Below are 19,823 nucleotides of genomic sequence, written 5' to 3'. Positions count from 1 at the left end.
TCCCAGTAAACTGGCTGAATATTTTAAGCAGAAAACACCATTCACAGAATATATTTATTCAACATCATATTTACAAAACAAATGTTGTTGATCCTGTGTGTGTTAAAAGAATGCAATGCCAGCATGGTTCTGACACCGCTATTTATTCCACATGCATGACCACTGTTTTAAGATCATTCAATCATCCACCTAAGAGGAATTAAAGTGTCTTTTGGAACAAATAAAAGTCTTCCAAAGAGGCCAGAGCCAACTCGGTGCAAAAATCCTCATCCGGCAAAGAAACCAGGCAGTCCAGAGGGATGTAACTGGGCAGAGTTGGATCATACTGAGCCCTGCCCAGGTACTCAAGGAACAGGTGGCGCTCTTTGATACGCAAGTACTTTGCATTGAGGACCTACAGAAGGATATATCAGATGCTCAAGTTATTACATGACATATGGACAAAGCACAAATATATCTGCTTAAATTTACTTAAAAATGGAAAATCAACACAAAACCACAGTCCACCTACCTGTGGGAACTTGGTGATCAGGTGGTGGGGCACGCTCATGGTATTGTGGAGGAAGTCAAATATTTGGGTTAGCTTCTTCTTATTGGCAGTCAGTACTTTAGGGACAGCTAAAACTATGTGTTGGATCTCATTTTGCTTAAAGCCGAGCTCTATTTCACACACCTGTGGAAGACATCACAGAAAAAGTATTCAAAAAAATGCCTTAATGATACTTAGACAAATTATCTCTAATAAGAAGTTTTGCAATCCAGTACCTTTAAATTTTCTTTAACAGGCTCCAAACTACCACACAGCAATCTAGGCAGACGAGCTACAATGTCCCGTGTCTGAGAAGAGAATCAGAACAAGCTGTGATATGCTTTTCTGTTGAGTTATGTGTAAACCACTGAGATAATAAACCATCACTCATGATTGATTTAAGATGCTTACATTAGCAGTACTGAGGCTGAGCTGCTGCTGGTAGAAACACAGTCGGTTGTCTAGCCTCTTCACACTAAAGTTAAGCAGATAGGGAGCTCTGGACACCATGGATGCAACCGTCTCAGAAGTGAACTTCTTTGACTTCAGATAGTTAACCCTTTGGCATATAATACAAAAAAAAAACATCTTTAAGAAACTCACAGTGCCTTTAATCACTTAGGTGCAAACAGAGCATATTCACCTCCTTGGATATTTTACCCTTTTCACTGATTTTATATTGATTGATTTTATAAATCAATCAAAATAGTTAGTATTAGTAGGCTTTTTATATACAAAAAACCCTTTAATATCAAATTGAAAACAGATTTCAACACAGTGATGTCACTTAAATGAAAATATGTAATGTAAAATTAGTGACTGCATGAATATTCACTCCCTTTAAAGTGACTGAACTAATTCAACAGCCAATTGTTGCTAGTAGTCTCACATTTAATGAAATGAAAATCACCTGAGTGCAGTGAATGTGTCTCAAGTGATTGCAGTATAAAGACACCTGTGTCAGGAAGGTCCAGTCACTGGTTGATCAGTATTCCTGGCTACCATTACACCATGAAGACAAAAGAAGACTTCAAGCAACTCAGAGAAAGCATTATTGAAAAATAAAAGTAAGGGGATGATACAGTCACATTTCAAAGGCACTGAACATCCCCCAGAGTTCAGTTAAATCCATTACCAAGAAATGGGAAGAATGTGGCATGTGTAAGCCGTCCTTACACCTAAGTGAGTGTGAAAGAAGGAGACTAGTTACAGAGGCCACCAAGACAACTATGACTACTCTGAAGCAAGCTTCAGCAGCTGAGATGAGAGAGACTCTACATACAACAACTGTTGGCCGAGTTCTTCACCAGTCAAAGCTTTATGGGAGAGCGGCAAAGAGAAAGCCACTGTTAAAGAAAACTCGGATTAATTCTGGACTAGAGTTCACCAAAAGGCACGTGGAAGACTCCATGGTCAATTTGGAAGAAAGTTCTTTGGTATGATGATCAAAATGGAGCTTTTTGGCCAAAACTGCACATCACCACAAACACACCATCCCCAGTGTAAAGCATGGTTGAGGCAGCATCATGCTGTGGGGATGCTTCTCAGCACCCGGCCCTAGAAGGTTTGTAAATGTAGAGGGTAAACCGAATGCAGCAAAATATAGGAAATTCCTGGAGGACTATTTTATTCAGTCTGGAAGAGAACCTCGGCTTGGGAGAAGATTTATTTTCCAGCAAGACAATGATTTTGCATACAGCAAAAGCTACACAGAAATGGTTTAAAGACAACAAAGTGAATGTTTAGGAGTAGCAGAGTCAAAGCCCGGACCTCAATCCAGTAGAGAATTTGTGGCTGGACTTGAAAAGGGCTGTTCACACCTGATTCCCATGCAACCTGACGGAGTTTGAGCAGTTTAGCAAAGATATATGGAGTAAAATTGCGGAGTCCAAATGTGAGAGTCTGATTGAGGCCTATCCACATGAACTCAGTGCTGTGATTGCAGCCAAGGGGGACTTAATACTGACTTAAAGATGAATATTTTTTCAGTCAACTATTTTACATTACATATTTTTATTTAACTGACATTACTTTGTAGAAATCTGTTTTCACTTCGACATTGATGAGATTTTTTGTATTTTCAAAAGTCAAATTATATTGATCATGATCGATTCATAAAGTAAATAAAAGAGTATACCATCCAAGGGGATTAACACATTTTATAGGCACTGTATATACATGTTAGTTGTACATGTGACTTAAATCTTTAGAATTTCTTAATTTACCTTATAAGAGTGGGTAAATACAAAATGATCAGATTTTTTTGTTTCTGAAATCCATTCATTCACCTGGCCTGCAGGTTTTCCAAACTCTCTGTGAGAATGAAAGGGTTGTGGGAGATGATGTAGCCAAAGCGAGAGTGCCCCACTCCGATATCTTTGAGAAACAGCAGCCTTGGAGCCACGTCTGTGCTGAAGTTTAGCCTCAACAGCATGTTTCCTACATTGGGCCGTTGTTCAAGCTTCCACAGGTTTACTCCTGCAATGAGAGGACGAGCCAAGGAAAATAGAAACTTGAGTTAAGTCACCATTTGGAGATAACTGAATCATAACCAGTGAATGTGATAACAATTGTAAGAATTTGATTCAGAAGGCTACAGCTAGAGACTGAATTACCTAGCTGTACCAGTTTGCTGAGAGTCTCAGACTGGTCCACGTAGTCTCTAAGAGAGGTGGAGGCTGGAGGTATGGAAGAGTGGACAGATATAGTGACAGCCTCTTCATCACTGATCTCCTCCAACGCTGAAAATTCAGTGGCAGCACCCAAATCTGAAACAGTAAGAGGATTTTTAACAAAACAATACATTTGTGTTGAGTACTGTTAAATGAAAAAAAAGTTTCTATGGTTAAATCAATACGAACCTAAAGACATCTGGTCTTCTGTCACTGTGACAGCATCTTTAACAGTCAGTGAAGGGTTCTTATATGACACCACATTAGCTTTTGACAGTTTCTCCACATCCTTGTTTTCCTTCTCCTCCGTTTTCTGATGTTTGGCAGAGAAGGTACAATAATACATCTGTTGTTTAAATCTCAGTGTGGCCTGAGTTGTTCTCTGATCCCCAAAAATAATTGGTGATCCATGTAGGAATTTGATTGGTGTCCTTGTAACAGCAGTATAACAGCGAGCTTGAGAGACAAACCCCCAGGTACTAGTCACTGTCTTGGTGCAAAGGAGACTTCTGCACTGAAGACACAGCTTTCCACAGGATGAAGCCATGACAACTCTGCAACAAAAATACAATATTATTATCTCAGATTATAAAATAAAAATAAAATTTAAAAAAAAGAAAAATTATACATATTAGATTTTTCCTTAGAGACCCCGGCACTGACATATAAGAAAGCTTAGCCCCCCAGGATCAATTTGGAAATATTAAACATCAATTCTAATTATTTTCATGGACAAAATCCAAATCTTCTGCTCTAAATTATGTTAACTGACATGAAACAAAACTTGACTTTTCAGTTTATAAAGTCGGGTATAACCGATTGTGTGGGGTTATCCAATCACTGTTTTCATTAAGTCAAATTTTATGACTTTAAAAATATTTTAAAAATTAATTTTGTAATATAAAATTTTGAGTTTATAATCTGAACATGAATTACTTTTTAAAACTGGAAATTCCCATTTTTTTCTCACAAATTTACAACTTGTTAAACTCAGAAATTCTGAGTTTGGTTTCTTGTAAATATACAACCTCCAAAATGTCTTCTTTTTCTTTTCATCTAATATTGACAATGTCAGAAAAAACAGGGCCCTGCATGTGGGTTGCAACCATAAAAAAATCACCAAATCCTCTCTGCCAATGCCAAACAGTTTATATCTGCTGTTACTATTCTTTTTTGTTTTGATCTTCCAGTACCCCCAAGTATCAACAACCTGGTGGCTGATTGTCATCATTGGAGGCAATCTCAAGACAGAGAGATAGAGATGAGATTCTGCAACCAGTGGCAATCCCATATCTCCACATTCTAGGACCAAACTCTATCCTCCAAGATGACAGAGCAGGGTTTATCAGAGACTACCTCCAGAATTTGGGATTGGCCTGCCACCAGTCCTGACCTCAACCTCACTGAACACCTGCGGGATCAGCTTGGGTGTGCGGTTTGTGCCAGAGTGACCAACACAACCACATTGGCTGACTTGTGACAAATGCTGGTTGAATAATGGGATGCGATCCTACAGCAGTGTGTGACCAGGCTGGTGACCAGCAGGAGAAGAGGTGCAATCCACCAAATAAGATTAAAAAAAAAAAAAAAAAAAAGACTCAATGGAAGATTAAGCTGTTTGGCACTGGCAGAGAAGATGTGAAACACTTTTCATGGACCAACCCACATACTCAGCTCTGCTGCTCATCCCACAGATGCATGTTCCTTATAAATGCGGCACCATTTAAAAGGGAAATAAACTGGCTGTCCACATGATTTATAGCCAAGAAGCATTGTTATAACATAGAAATATCCCTACTTGTTGTGCTAAGTTGACAATAGTCCTGGTACTCTTTCCACCTCCGGGTACTACATAATATTTCAATGGGACTATTTTGGCCATATACTTACTAGCCAAATTAGCTCTTCCCAACTGCAACAGCTATTAGGACACCATGTGTCATTCATATGTACTAAAAAGAGGATACAGTCATATACTTTCCGACTGTTGTTCATAAATGATGACAATATTTTTAGGCTGCACTGTCGTCCTGTGTTATGCTAGCTTGAGTAAGATGTTTGGTAAAGAAAAGATAAGGGAGCAATTTTAGCTTGGCACAAACGGATCACATAAACAAATTACGTCAAAATATTTTGCTTTTTTACTTACGTTTAGATCAAAATGTTTAATCATCATTTACGAGCCATTATCCTCCAAACTCCACCAAGATGTCGCGCAATGTCAACTGTCTTCACGTGCACATCGGCGGAAGGACTTCACGGAAGTGTGGTAACAGGGATGTACCACTATGACAGAACTGTGGGTGCCACTAAATCCAAATAATACACATATGGACATAACACATAAAATACAATAATTGATAATTAAATGACGTTATAATAGTCATGTTTGTGTTTTCGTATTATTAATCCACCGGTATTAGTTAGCATTAAAACAACTATCGCGACTTTCAAACACCCCCCTAAGATCTATGAATGAGCCCAACTACAGGATTTCTTCTGTGGAGACTCTTCGCATCACATCTTCTGTTTCTGCGTTTACAACTTCTAATTCTTTAAATTTGAGCGGTAAAAAAATGAAGAGAGCGGTCCAAAACAGCGAAAAGGCAGCCCAGGTGACGCCGAGGACACATTGGGAGGAAGATGTGAACTATAATCTACATTTCCGAATGATAAACGAGCAACAAGTGGAGGATATCTGCATTGATTTCTTCTATAAGCCTCACACCATCTCACTTCTGACAGTGACTGTGCTCAGCCTTATGTACTTTGTGTTTACCAGGTAAACTTTAGCCTGAGACCATTTCTGCTGAAAGCTGAAGGCTTAAAACCACACGAGTAAATCAATACCATTGCTGTGCCATACTTGGCCGACTGTTAAATTGACAGTCCTTCATTTGTTGGCCTGTCAGCTCCCTTTTTTAACATGTGATTCTGTTTTACTACAGGAACGATGAAAACTCTGACAACAACCTCCGAGTTGGTCTGTTGGTGGTTCTCTCCTTCTTCTTAGTCATCAGTGTCCTGGCCTTTCCCAATGGTAAGAAACTACATTTATGTATTTATTTACATGAATTTATTTACGTTAAACTCTTGTGATGAATTTCATGTGGTAATGAAACAGTTTAAAATAATATGGAAGGCTCTTTATGACCGACAAAAACAAAGGAGACCATCAGCGACAACTGTGATTATTTGTAGGGGAGAGGGGGCTAAGATGAGCCAGTTTTTACTTGTGCTGTCCTCAAAGCCAGAAAAAAGAGACGGAAGTAGAATGAAAAGATGAGCCTGAATTTCAAGATCTCTGCTATCAAATAGAATATCAGCATGACTATATAACAAAGCTGTCTGAAAATATTACCTCCAAAAAAAGTGCTCCTGTGGATCAACTTGCCCTAGAGAAGGGGTGATCCATCATGGGCCAAACCAGGGAAATCACTAGAAAGGGGGGCTGCCACGCTGCCATTTTTTTTTAAACCTTAAAGGCTTAATTTATTTATTTATGTATGATTAGTTGTAGAATATTCATCAGGACCTATTATCCGACTTACTCTCTTTTCTTTCCCTTCTAACTCTGGAAGACCCTCTGCCTATCTGTTCCCAAACCTTCAGGAGGTCTTCCTTTTTTAATAACAGTCTAATCGAGTTTATGAGTTGGTATTTACAAGTCTATTTGTTGGGATAAGTTCATGTAAAAAAATGAAAACATATCCAGTAATGCATTTAGTAAAATAAATGTGGTATATAAAATCTAAAAATATATAGTTTAATATCTCCTCCCTTTGTTCTTTCAGGCTTTCATTTCTGCTTGCCACTGATATTTCCCTGTGTCTGAACACAGTCTATATACATTGAACAGAAAGTAACATAATGGAGTGGTGCATTCCTTAATTGATTAAGTCACTGTTTTTACTGTAACTATTGTTGGGGAAGCTTAGGAACACTTAAGGGTGACATAAGCCCCCCCTCCCAAAAAAGGCTGAACGACAACCATGGACTAAACTGAACACCTGAGTTTGAGGTTTAGGATGACAAAGTCACCAACCAACTGATCCAAAATGTCTGATTCACTTATGATTAAAGGACAAATCATATATTCCAGTTGTTTCCAGCCTTTTTGCTCTGAACTCCACCTACTTGAAAAGCTGAGCCCCCCCAGTGATCCAGCTGAGAATAAAGATTATAATCTACTGTAAAAATCCTCATTGATTTTAGTCATTTCATTGGTAAGAGTCTTAAGTAAAAGCTCTACACGTTTCTCTTATCATAAGAGTTTTGTCTAGACTATTTTAAAAAAGTGATGATTTCAGTTAATGTATGCATATTATGTTGACAACCTTAGAGAAGACAAAGCCTTGCGCCTCCCTGATATCTTTGGGATTAGTTTAATTTTAACTTTTATTTGTATTTATCTTCCTTTAAATAATTGAAATTCACCAAAATTCACTTGTGTTTTGATTTTCCTTTATTAGGACCATTTACCAGGCCTCACCCTGCGGTATGGAGAATGGTGTTTGGTGAGTTGGTATCGCTCTGTCTCACATCTGCATCATTTAATTTATCCAGATTGTTCCATCTGAATCTAGTTTATCTTAAACCTCCATTTCTTGTAGGTCTTAGCGTTATGTACTTCCTGTTTCTTGTCTTCCTCATCTTTCTCAACTGGGACCAAGTAAAGTTGCTTATGTACTGGATGGACCCAAATCTGCGCTATGCCACACGAGAAGCAGATATCATGGTGAGGATGAATTACAATTCAACTGAAGCAGAAGAGCGGGTTCATAACAAATGTAGCAGAGTACGCTATGTTTGTGGGGGATAAAATTCCTTTTATTATGTGTTGAACAGATATAACTTTGGTCAATTTGAATTTAAAGTCTTGAGTAGACTACATGAGCACATTAGTCCAAACTTACCCCAGTTTAAAGGTGGCTGAGATGTTGCAGCCAGCTCCATTAGAATTTGAAGGTTGGCAGAGCTGTGTAAAACTTTTCAAGCCACTAAATCAACACTTCCTGCTCATCATTTCCAGCTATACAAACATCTTATTTTGAGTTTCCTGTCTATTTCCTGTAATTATTTTTCCATTCCCTTGACAGGAATACGCTGTAAACTGTTCATCAATTACATGGGAGCGGATCATGAGCCACTTTGACATCTTTGCGTTCGGCCACTTTGCAGGCTGGGCCATGAAGGCTCTGCTCATCCGCAGCTATGGCCTCTGTTGGACCATCAGCATTACCTGGGAGCTCACTGAGGTAGCACACCTGTAGTTATAATGAAGTCAGGCTAATGAGGATATTTGAAGTCTACAAGGTCAGGGAGATGGAGTAGATACTTGTGCTCGTCTTAGGAAAGCATTAGCAGGAGTTGCTGCACACGACTTCTGTCATAAATTCTGTTGCCAAGACTGAACTTGGGATTATGAAGTTTATTCTTATAAAGACTTATTAACCGCTGAATCAATGGAGTCAGGTGTCATTGGGGAAAAAAGGCCAGAATAATTATATAACAGGTTGAAGAAGTCAGAGACATTTTAGTAGTCACTGACTTAAAACTCTCATGGATAGAGAGTTTTATGTTCTTTGCATTCTCACCTCTTTTCACAGTTGTTCTTCATGCACCTGCTGCCAAATTTTGCAGAGTGCTGGTGGGATCAAGTGATACTGGACATACTGTTGTGTAATGGAGGAGGCATCTGGCTTGGCATGACTGCTTGCCGCTTTTTAGAGATGAGGACGTACCGTTGGGCCAGCATCAAGTAAGTGAAGAGTACAATCTTTGCCTTTAACTTTTCTTTAATTTTTTTCAATCAGATATTACATTCATGGATCCAAGGAGGGGTGAAAGAAAAACATCAAAAGCCAAAATCTTGCAAGAGTATATTGTGTCCTTTATGGACAAAAGTATTTGGCTGCTTGATCGTTACACCAACAGGGACTGTAATGAAATTGTCTTCAAATCCATGTACTTCAATATGGAGTTGCTCCCCTTTTGCAGCTATAACAGCCTCCTCTCTTCTTGGAAAGATTTCCACAAGATTTTGGAGTGTTTCTGTGGGAAGTGGTGCCAATTCATTCTGTAGAGTATCATCAGTATCAGTTCATCCCAAAGGTGCTCGGTGGGGTTGAGGTCATGGCTCTGTGCGGGCCAGTCAAATTCTTCTACACTGAACTCATCAAACCATGTCTTTATCGTCATTGCTTTGTGCACTGGGGCACATACATATTGGAATAGAAAAAGGCCTTACCCAAACTGTTGCCTCACAGTTGGAAGAATAGCATTGTCCAAAATGTCTTGGTATGCTGAAGCATTAAGATTGGCCTTCACTGGAGATTAGGGGCCTAGCCCAGACCCTGAAAAACAGCCCCATACCATTATCCCTCCTTAAAGTAACATTCTCCCAGCATCCTCCAAACCTAGACTCACCCATCTGACTGCCAAACAGAGAAACATGATTGATCACTTCACAGAACACGTTTCCACTGCTCCACAGTCCAGTGTTGGCGTGCCTTACACAACTCCATCTGACGCTTGGCATTGGACTTGGTGATGTGAGGCTTGCATACAGCTGCTTGGCCATGGAAACACATTCATGAAGTTCCCACTGCACAGTTTTAGTGTTTACATTAATGCCCTTTTCTTCATCTATGGAATCAGCAGAGCATTGGAGACTTTTATACACCATGCGCCTTAGCAGTCATTAACCCTGCTCTGGGATTTTACGTGGTCTTCTGCTTCGTGGCTGAGCTGCTGTTGTTCCTAAATGCTTCCACTTTCTAATTATATCACTTACAGTTGACTGGAATATCCAGCAGGGATGAAATTTCCCAAACCATCTTATCACAGATGTTTGTAAATGGAGACTTTTTTCCTGCTGTTATTTTCGTTGCTTTGGCACTGAAACATATTGATTTCCATGCCAATAAAGCTATTTGAATTGACTGCAGGGCTAGGTGATGATTCTGACCTGTGGCAACGGGTCTGATTGAAACATCTGAATTCAGTGAGTGTCCAAATACTCCTGTCCATAACGTCTATGTTTGGAAGTAACACTGTTTTATGATTTTTTTTAGAGTCATGTAAGACATCAGCTGGTATTAACTAATTCCTGAAAGAGCCTTTTGCTGAAATAATTTTGGAAACCTGCATATTTCTTATAAGATATCACGTCTCTATTTCATAAACTCTTGTACTCTGTTCAGGGAAATTCACTCCACCACAGGGAAGATAAAGCGGGCTGTGCTCCAGTTCACCCCGGCAAGTTGGACCTTTGTGCGCTGGTTTGATCCAAAATCATCGTTCCAGAGATTAGCAGGCATCTATCTGTTTATGATCCTTTGGCAGGTACTGTAACCTTTGTAATATGACCAGAAACTCCATCTAACTTTAACTACAAGAACCTTCATTTAGGTAAAACATTTTTTAAGATGTGTTCACAAAAAAGACAGCACAGTGCAATAACAAATTAAACCACACACATATCAACACATGACAGCATGGTGCAATCAAAGAGAGAAAATCTTGTGAACCATAATTAATACTGCATGAAAGATGGAAATATAAAATACTGTGAATGCTTACATGGATTAAAACAAATGTCCAATTATAAGAACACTTGTAAAAAACATATTGAAGGCATAATAAATGCGTCATGAATAATATTAGGACATTGTTAAAAAGAGGTGAACTGGGTTGACCCAGCATTACACTCTTCTCTGGCCATTACAACGCCATGTCTTTGCTCTTGATATCAGGAATGTTACTGTTATTTTCACTATTGGTTATTTTATTTGATTCCTGATGATAACGCTTAGCAATTATACAACATGTTCATAAAAAACCTCTCAGATTTTCTGTCTCCCACATTTTGTCTTCCTAGCTGACAGAGTTGAACACGTTCTTCCTGAAGCATATCTTCGTCTTCCAGGCATCTCACCCTCTCAGCTGGTGTCGTATCCTGCTTGTCGGAGTCATCACAGCGCCCACTGTACGGTACGTCAAACCTTTAGGATCATGTTGTTGTACCACCTCCTGCAAGTAACAATAAGTCTGATATATTATTCAAACAAAACAAAAAATAAACCTGATTTGTACGGTAGCATTTTGTCCTAACCTCACAAATTATTGTTAATAAGTGGTAACTTTTTAGAGGCTCTCTGCTTTAAGCTCATTTTTATAATAACTTTTTTTTATAACAAGATATAGACAATCAGACATGACAGCCCATACTGAGACATGCATTAAAGCAAAACTAATAATAAATGACAAAGACCAGAAAGTCCCACAGAACCCAGAAACCATAGACATGTTTTTTTTAATTAATTACATGTTTACAAGAGAAAAATACCATTCTAATTCAATTACAAAATTTTATATGAGAGCCTTGAGTTAATGTTTTTCCTATGAATTTAATGTTTTCTTTTATGACTTAAGTTTTTAGATAGACCTTAAACTCTTGCACTGTTCTTTTCATGTACAAATTTCCAGTTTTCTTCTTTTTTTAGACAATATTATGCGTACCTGACAGACACTCAGTGTAAACGTGTTGGCACACAATGCTGGGTGTTTGGGTGAGTACCTTTAGTCCTTTTTGTTTAAAAACCCAATTCCCTAAAAAGTTGGTCCGCTGTGTAAAATGTAAACTATAACAGAATGCAATGATTTACAAATTTGGAAAAGTGAGTGGTCCTAATGAAAAACAGCTGGAGGAGCAGTTTGCAACTATAAAGGATAATGGGTCAGGAACATGAATGGGTATAAATGGAGCATTTAAGAGAGGCAGAGCCTTTCAGAATTACAGATGGGCAGAGGTTTACCAAGCTGTAAAAAAACTGTCTGAAAATTGTGGAACAATTTTAGAAAAGTGTTCCTCAGTGTAAAATTACAAAGACTTTGAATATCCCATCATCAACAGTTCATAATATCGTCAAAAGATTCAGAGAATCTGGAGAAATCACTGTTAACAAGGGACAAGGCTGAAGGGGCCCTCAGGCATGATTCTGTACTGGAAATCCCTGCATGGGTTTGGAAACACTTCCAAAAATCATTGCCTGTCAACACAGTTAGCCATGCCATCCACAAATGACAGCTAAGGCTGGATCATGGAAAGAAGAAGTTATATGTAAAAAGGATCCAGAAATGCTGCCGTCTCCTCTGGCCCAAAACTCATTTAATATTGACTGAGGTTAAATGAAAAACTGTTCTGCTGTCAGATGACTCAAAATTTGAAATTCTTGTTGGAAACCACTGACGCCATATCCTGTGGCCAAAAGAGGAGAGGGACCATCAGCTCACAGTTCAAAAGCCTCCATCTTGGATGGTATGGCATTGCATTAGTACCTATGGTGTGGGCAGCTTACATACCTGGAAGGGCACTATCAATGCTGAGAAGTAGATAGAGGTTTTAGAGCAACATATGCTCCCATCCAGACAATGTCTCTTTCCGGGAAGGCCTCGGCTATTCCAGACAATGCTAGACCACATACCACACCAATGTTGATTTCATCGACTAATACTATGACTAAAACTATTTGTCGACAGCCTTTTTTCCATGACAAAAACTAGACTTAAACTAACAAAAATAGATCATTGATGACTAAAACTGACAGAAAGTAAGTTAAGTTTTAGTCAAGATGACTAATAGACTAAAATGTAATGTAGTTTTCGTTGGACATTCAAAATCTGTGATATTTCTCCACCGTGGGTTAATCTGTCAAAAACAATGCAGCTGTAGCTATTCTGCCTCTCAGCTGTAGAGAGCAGGGACCCCAGGTTTAGCAGAGTGCATAGAACACACTACCATGATTTGGTACCAGATTTAGGCAAGAAAATAAATGCTTGGACTAAAAGTAAAGACTAAAATTTAAGGACTTTTTATGGACTTAAACCAGACTAAAATGTTTTTGAGTTTTCATCGACTAAAATTTGACTATAACTAAAAAGTGTAAAAAAGACTAAATGTGACTAAAACTAAAAGAAATTTCATCTAAACACATTTCATCTAAAGACTAAAACTAAGACTAAAATAGCTGCTATAAATCACAACAGCATGGCTTCACAGTAGAAGAATCTGGGTCCTGAACTGGCCTGCCTGCAGTTCAGACCTTTCACTAATAGAAAACTTTTGAAGTATCATAAAAGGAAAAGTCCGGCAAGGAAGACTAACAGGCGAGAATGGGACAACATTCCTCTTGCCAAACTCCAGCAACTTGTCTCCTCACTTCCCACATGTTTACAGATTGTTGTTAAAATAAGAGGGGATGCTACACAATGGTGAACCTAGACCTGTCCCTGCTGCCATCAAATTCAAAATGAGCTAATATTTTTCATGAAATGTTAAAATGTCTGTTTCAATATCTGCTATGTTGTTTATGTTCTATTGTGAATAAAGTATGGGTTTATGAGGTTTGACAGTCACTGACATCTGTTTTAATTGAAATTTTACACAGTGTCCCAACTTTTTTGAAATTGGAGTTAAAAAAAACCTCTACGAATTTATTTAAGGATCATTGTAACATTTGCCTGTAAGTTAACAAGATCAGTGAAAGCTATTTTAGAGTAAACAAAAAAAATGTTAATGGATATTCAGGCTTTGCTGAAGTTTATTAAAGTGGAAATTAAATCAATAACAGAATGTTTTTTTCTTCATCTGTGACACAAAGCCGCCAGTGGCATCAGTCTGCTCTAGTTTCCATAGCAACGAGACAGGCGCTCTCTGTCTGGGTGAAGTACTTCACATTGCGTCCTCTCTCTTAAGTGGCGTGCATCCCTGCAGTGTGACCTTTAAACATGAGGAAGAGTTTCCCACAGCAGCACAGGGAGTGGATGTTTTTATAGGCTGAGAGAGGATTTATAATCATAACCACCTGAATTTGAACTTACTGTACACTACCATCTTCATTGCAATAAAACAGAATTTCCAAGAGAGGGGGCCATAGTTAAATATTGTTGAAAATTTCCAGAGTTGTGTCCCCACTGTTTTCAACATGTATGTGTTCACCTGCAGGGCCATTGCCTTCCTCGAGGCTCTTGCCTGTGTGAAATTTGGTCATGACTTGTTTTCCAAGACGCAGATTCGCTCTGTGCTCCTGTGGCTGCTCTGTCTGGTAAGAAACATCCAAAAGAGATGCAGTTGCATTGTGCAGTTACCGTTTTTTACAATTGCTAAACATATTTCTCAAACTCGTCTTTAATTTTCTCTAAACATTGAGTACAAATCTCCAATCAAGCTACCTTCACAAAACCTCTGATTCTGCAATCAAAACCAAACAATCATATCCAGTCAGATTAAACTGTGCTTAGAATCAAAATGTTCTCACATCATAAACATAGCGGTCAGACGTCAAACGCTACAAATGAAAATAATTACATTTTTCAAATTTTAAGAACTTTTTGTGCACCTGGAAAGGGGAATATGACAGAAGTCAAAAATCAAAACACTCCAGCAAACTTCTCTGGCACAATTCTTAGATTTACTGCATTGCTTCAAAACCTTGCTTTACTCAGACCTTTATCAGGTTGATTCATTATTGCAAAGATTGATGAAGGTCAAAGAACCAAAAATGTTGGGACACTATTGGAATTGCAAGAGCAGATAAGAGTGTGTCTTTGCTTTCTACTTCTGTTTCTTTTCTCCTTAAATAACTATTTACATCTCAGTCGTGATTTACAGACTTGATAGCAGAAGGTTGTTTTTCATCAAGTGTCCCTCATTAACATCATGAACTTTGTCACTGTTACAATCTGAAATTTCTAGGGATGCACAATATTGGATTCATATTGGATATCAATTATGCCCATCTTTACAAAACAGTTTTAGCTGATGCTGACATTTAAATGTAGCTCAGACCCAAAATTTCAGTCCTTGTAACACGCAGCCTGAAGTTTGGAGATGTACAAATTTTAGTCCATAAAACAGACTTTTAGTGTAAGGAATGATAATGAATTAAAAAAACATTACTTCAACCGATATTGGTCTGTTGGTCCAACCTAAAACTCCACTAACTTATTTGTTTATATAACTGATTACAGCTGATAATGGGAAAATTTTATAGCCAAAATACTGGTTGTAAATAGCAGAAATGTTCATATCTGCCGATGCCAATATCATACCAATACATTTGTGCAATTTTGTTTTCCTCTCTAACACTCCTCCTCCTCAGAGCCTCAGATTGTCTCCGTCCATTTTTGATATCAACGTTAACTCGTTTTGCTCTGTAAATTGGCCTAAATTAGTTTCACATCTTTAGAGACAGGTGTTTTCAGTTTTGACTGGCTTTGTTTAAACCAGACTTTCTGGTTGTTTTATCTGACTGAATTTTAAGCTGGGGGTTCACAACACAGAGTCCTGTCATACAACAAACCTAAATACAGATTTATTATCCTTTTAGAGGCCCTTTAATAAAAACATAGCAAAATCGTGCCGATGGGTGTGCAGACCTCAGAGGGTTAATACTCATCCCATCATGCCATTTTATAATTCAACTTAAGTCTCCCTTCCCTGAATGCTAATAAAGTTGTCTCTGTAGTATGACACACAGGCTTAATGATGTGTACATTTTCAACTTGCTGGTTTCTATTTTTCCTGCATACTTTCTCAGCTTACTTGCCCACTTCAAGGTTCATACATGTACGTGTAATACTGTTGGAGGAAAACAAAACTAATGTTTGACCTGACTTTTTTCCTTTTATATTGCATTTGTAGGCACTTATCACACTTCTGTGTTTATATGGGATGGTGTGGTATGAGCAAAATAAAATGAAGGTGAGTATTTGCTTTTGGTACTGATTAAATGTATGTTTGTGATTTTGAGTTTGTGAATATTTCCAGAAACGTAAAATCTTCTTCAGTGGTTGCATTTACTCTTGAATCAGAGTCTTGTCTTTAAAGCTGGTGGAAATGGCATTCACTGTGATCTGTCTTTTTGCAGAGTATGTCTCTTCAAAGTGAGAACTGTGATGACAGCAGGGTCGTGGACTCATATGGGTTTGTCTCAGATGGCTTTGCAGGTCAGTGTCATAAAAGGCTGATTTGAGACAACTCTTTTGTTAACTCTATCCTTAAACGTATGTTATTTCCCATCTATAGCTCAGAGGGAATCAGGGAAAAGTTTACAGCCCACAAAACGGAGGAGAGGTGCCGGGAAGAACAGATTCATAAACGGCCATGATGGGAAGACACAGTAAACAACTGACACTGAGAATTTACAACCTCCATGGAAGACTATGCAAGTTAATTATTACTGAAAAAAATGTTTTTAGTTGCATCAAGGTGAAAGACGGACTCCTTAACAAAACCACAACAAAAATGTCAGTCAGCATCCTTGATGTATTATCTATAATTATTGAGACCTGAGCGAGTTTGCATGTTCTCCCTCTGCATGTGTGGGTTCTCTCTGGGTACTCTCGGACCAAAGAAATGCTCTAAGGTTAATAAGTGACTCTAAATTGCCCGTAGGTGTCAGTGTGAGAATGCCTGGTTGTTTGTCTCTCCCAGTGACAGCTGAGATAGGCTCCAGCCCGCTGCAGCCATGAAAGGGATAAGTGGTGTAAAATATGGATGGATGAAGTCCTGAGCTCATCAGAAACATGAGCTAATGCTTCATAGGGGACACTGGGATGTTTATTCTTCATGACACTGTTCTAAAGCACACAATATGTCTTGTATTTATTGTCAAAGATATTTTAAAACACACAAATACTTTATAAGCAAATATTGTGCACTGGGTTTTCAAAGAGATGGTGACCTTCTTTGCACTATAAAATTTGCATTCTAGCCTTTTTGCACTAAACTGTTTAAATTGTTTTCTTTGAATAGCTGCTTTATACTAAAGATAATGCCCCTAACAACTAAACTAAGGGTTAGGTTTATTTTTGAATGGCATTTTTAAGTTGTTTGTTGTGATGCATCTTTTTACACATTATTATTGCTAAAAATAACCTGATTTTGAACCTGTCTGTATTAAGATGTGCTTTACTTTCCAATCCAGTTGGCGCCTCTGAAAGATGATTTTGCCTACTTCAGTTAAAAGAGGCCACCATATGTAGCTATGCACATGTTATTCTAACTTTAATTACTTTAATGTCATTATTATAGCTCTACAGTATGTTTCTATATTAGCTGTGATTGGTGGTGTTTGTTGTTAGAGAGCAAAGTCAGTAGTGTCACAGGTGTCCTGGTAGAAATACTGTGACATTAGATGTGATTGCACTGTGGTGACTTTCATAAGCAGATGATAATCACTTTGATCCAAATGAATTAGATGTGATTAAATGTTATTGTCAGGTCAGTATAAGCTATTTTACTACTGTATGTGTAAAAATGTTTTGGAGTTTTCCATTTAATTGACCAATGTTAATTAATTAACTCTTGCCATTGAATTTGAACTGATGTTTTTTGAATGAAACTTTTTGTAGCTATAGCGTATCTTATTGACTTCCCAGTTTTGCTCCTCTTTGAAGCTAGGTTTCATACAAAAGTGTATTTATTATAAAGTATTTTGTTTTTGCAACTATTTGTAACTATATTTTGTAACTTCTATAATTTACTTGGTACTGATTTGAGATTTTGAATGTTTTTTCACAGAATTAAAATATCAAATACAACTTATTTTTTTGTTGTTTCCATTGAGATGAAGGATAATTTAATAGGGATGCATAATAGTGAATTTTTGCCAATGCCCAGTATGCCGATATTAATAGCTATACTGATTTATAAATGTACTTCAGACCTAGAACTTCAGTCATTAAAGTACACTTCAAAGTTAAAAGAATGATGATGAATAGACAAAAAAACTTGTGCATAAGTTTTAGGCACATAGGGTGCTGAGTATTCATCACAGGGCCCAATATGTCCCAACCAGGGGCTGGAGGGGGGAGGCACCCAGAGTCAAGTTAGACACATGTCAACATACACATGTGTCACTCAGCAGCCAAAGTCAAGCTCGACAGTATCTCTTTTGTCCAAGTCTTTTCTCACCTGAAAATAAACCCAGAGAACGCTGGCAGTTTTTGTGCCTTTGTGTCAACCACAGTATGACCAGAGGCTCTTTGCAACCCTAGTACTTGCCATGCAGTACTCTAGGCCGTGCTTACTCACCACATCCATCCCTTACTCCACCCTAAAGGTGTGAACTTCGTAATTTTTCCAAAAAAAAAAAAGCACAAAAAGTAAGGGAGTTTGTGCTTGGTAGATTATTTCTTTGTTGCAACAATACTTCTTTGCAATAAATCTTATATTTTTGGAAAGCCTGTTTATTTCCCTTTAAAATGGTGCCACATTTGTAAGGAACATGCTTTTATGGGATGAGCAGCAGAGCTGAGTATGTGGATTGTGCCCATGAAAAATGTGCCAAATCTTCTCTGCCAATTCCAAACAGCTTATTCTGCCATTGACTCTTGTTTGATGTTTGGTGGAAGTTTGAAGAAACAAGACATATTGGCAATTTAACAATTTATTCATTCATTCAATGGGGTTAAGGTCAGGACTGCTGGGAGGCCATTCCGTCCTCTCCACTCCCAAATTCTGGAGGTAGTCTCTGATAAACCCCGCTCTGTGGGGTCAAGCATTGTCGTCTTGGAGGATAGAGTTCGGTCCCAGACTGTGGAGATATGAGATTGCCACTGGTTGCAGAATCTAATCTTAATATCTCTCTGCACTGAGATTTCCTCCAATGATGACAGGCCTTGTTTTTCTAGAGAGGGAGATGCCGCCCCACACCATCACACTGCCTCCACCAAAAGATGTTACTCTATCAGTATAGCGTTCTCCATGTCTTCTCCACACTTTGATCCTATGATCCAACTGCCGTAGACAGAATCTGGACTCATTGCTGAACATAACATTCCTCCACATGTTCAGGTTCCAGTGCACTTGTTTGTGTACCAGCGCAAACAGGCCTGACGGTGAAGGGCAGTCATGGCAGGCCTTCTGGCAGCCCTTTGAGACTGGAGATTGGCTGTGTGCAGTCTGTTCCAGATTGTCTGGCAGAGAGCCATCAGCCATAGTGTCCTGCAAATCTTGACTGCAAATCCGTAGAAGACAGCCTATGGTACCTAAGTGCTGACAGGGTGAGGAAACAGTCTTCTTGGGGTGTCGTATTCTTGGGACTCCCACCTCGCGGCCTGTCTCTGACAACCCCCATTATATGAAACTTGACCTTCAGTTTGGAGATAGTGCTAGGCCTCACTCCAAACAATGCTGCAACTTTGTTTTGCGGAACACCAGCTGTAAGTTCCCCTACCGCACAGGCCCTATTCAGATCATTCAAACAGGGCATGCTGATGTTTAGAGCAAACACCTACTGACCACTGTAGCAGGGCCCATGCTCACAGGTGCTGCCAGTCAGGTGCCAATCAGGCACCTGATTGGCAGCACCAGGGGGGTACCAGAAGCTCAAAACAAGAGTCAATAGCAACAGCAATATAAGCTGTTTGGCATTGGCAGAGAAGATTTGGCACATTTTTCATGGGTGCAACCCACATAATCAGCTCTGCTGCTCATCCCACAAATGCATGTTTTTTACAAATGTGGCACCATTTAAAAGGGAAATAAACAGGCTTTCCAATGATATAAGACTTATTGCAAAGAAGCATTGTCACAACAAAGAAATAATCTACCA

General features: G+C 38.7%; 2 protein-coding genes across 3 annotated transcripts; one reads left to right on the top strand and one right to left on the bottom strand.

Annotated features, from left to right (window-relative positions):
• Positions 1–35: 35 nt before the first annotated feature.
• Positions 36–5,457, bottom strand: mterf3 (mitochondrial transcription termination factor 3). Its single transcript, XM_041809206.1, has 8 exons — positions 5,351–5,457; positions 3,391–3,755; positions 3,145–3,297; positions 2,818–3,007; positions 941–1,088; positions 766–837; positions 512–673; positions 36–394 (listed from the first exon to the last, which is right to left on the bottom strand). Exons 2-8 carry the CDS (start codon positions 3,746–3,748, stop codon positions 200–202), a joined length of 1,278 nt encoding a protein of 425 aa, XP_041665140.1. The 5' UTR covers positions 3,749–3,755; positions 5,351–5,457; the 3' UTR covers positions 36–199.
• Positions 5,458–5,711: 254 nt separating this feature from the next.
• ptdss1b (phosphatidylserine synthase 1b) lies at positions 5,712–17,781 on the top strand. 2 transcript variants are annotated; one of them, XM_041809815.1, is made up of 13 exons: positions 5,712–5,983; positions 6,150–6,241; positions 7,674–7,718; positions 7,815–7,939; positions 8,301–8,459; positions 8,811–8,962; positions 10,407–10,548; positions 11,084–11,196; positions 11,709–11,774; positions 14,210–14,309; positions 15,908–15,967; positions 16,134–16,212; positions 16,292–17,781. In XM_041809815.1, the coding sequence occupies exons 1-13, from the start codon at positions 5,778–5,780 to the stop codon at positions 16,387–16,389; spliced, it is 1,437 nt and encodes a 478-aa protein (XP_041665749.1). In that variant the 5' UTR covers positions 5,712–5,777; the 3' UTR covers positions 16,390–17,781. The 2 variants fall into 2 exon arrangements, with proteins under 2 accessions (XP_041665749.1, XP_041665750.1); XM_041809816.1 differs by lacking the exon at positions 11,709–11,774.
• Positions 17,782–19,823: the final 2,042 nt, after the last annotated feature.

The sequence above is a fragment of the Cheilinus undulatus genome, linkage group 16 (assembly GCF_018320785.1).
Source record: "Cheilinus undulatus linkage group 16, ASM1832078v1, whole genome shotgun sequence".
NCBI lineage: Eukaryota > Metazoa > Chordata > Actinopteri > Labriformes > Labridae > Cheilinus > Cheilinus undulatus.
Note: the sequence above shows the minus strand (reverse complement) of the source record. Positions and strands in the feature narration are given on the sequence as shown.

Coding starts and splice junctions, on each gene's coding strand:
- mterf3 (XM_041809206.1), bottom strand. CDS start 3,748: ATGGCTTCATCCTGTGGAAAGCTGTGTCTTCAGTGCAGAAGTCTCCTT. Junction 838..940: donor TCAGCCTCAGTACTGCTAAT/GTAAGCATCTTA, acceptor TTCTCTTCTCAG/ACACGGGACATTGTAGCTCG. Junction 674..765: donor CTGTTAAAGAAAATTTAAAG/GTACTGGATTGC, acceptor TGTCTTCCACAG/GTGTGTGAAATAGAGCTCGG.
- ptdss1b (XM_041809815.1), top strand. CDS start 5,778: ATGAAGAGAGCGGTCCAAAACAGCGAAAAGGCAGCCCAGGTGACGCCG. Junction 5,984..6,149: donor ATGTACTTTGTGTTTACCAG/GTAAACTTTAGC, acceptor GTTTTACTACAG/GAACGATGAAAACTCTGACA. Junction 15,968..16,133: donor ATGAGCAAAATAAAATGAAG/GTGAGTATTTGC, acceptor GTCTTTTTGCAG/AGTATGTCTCTTCAAAGTGA.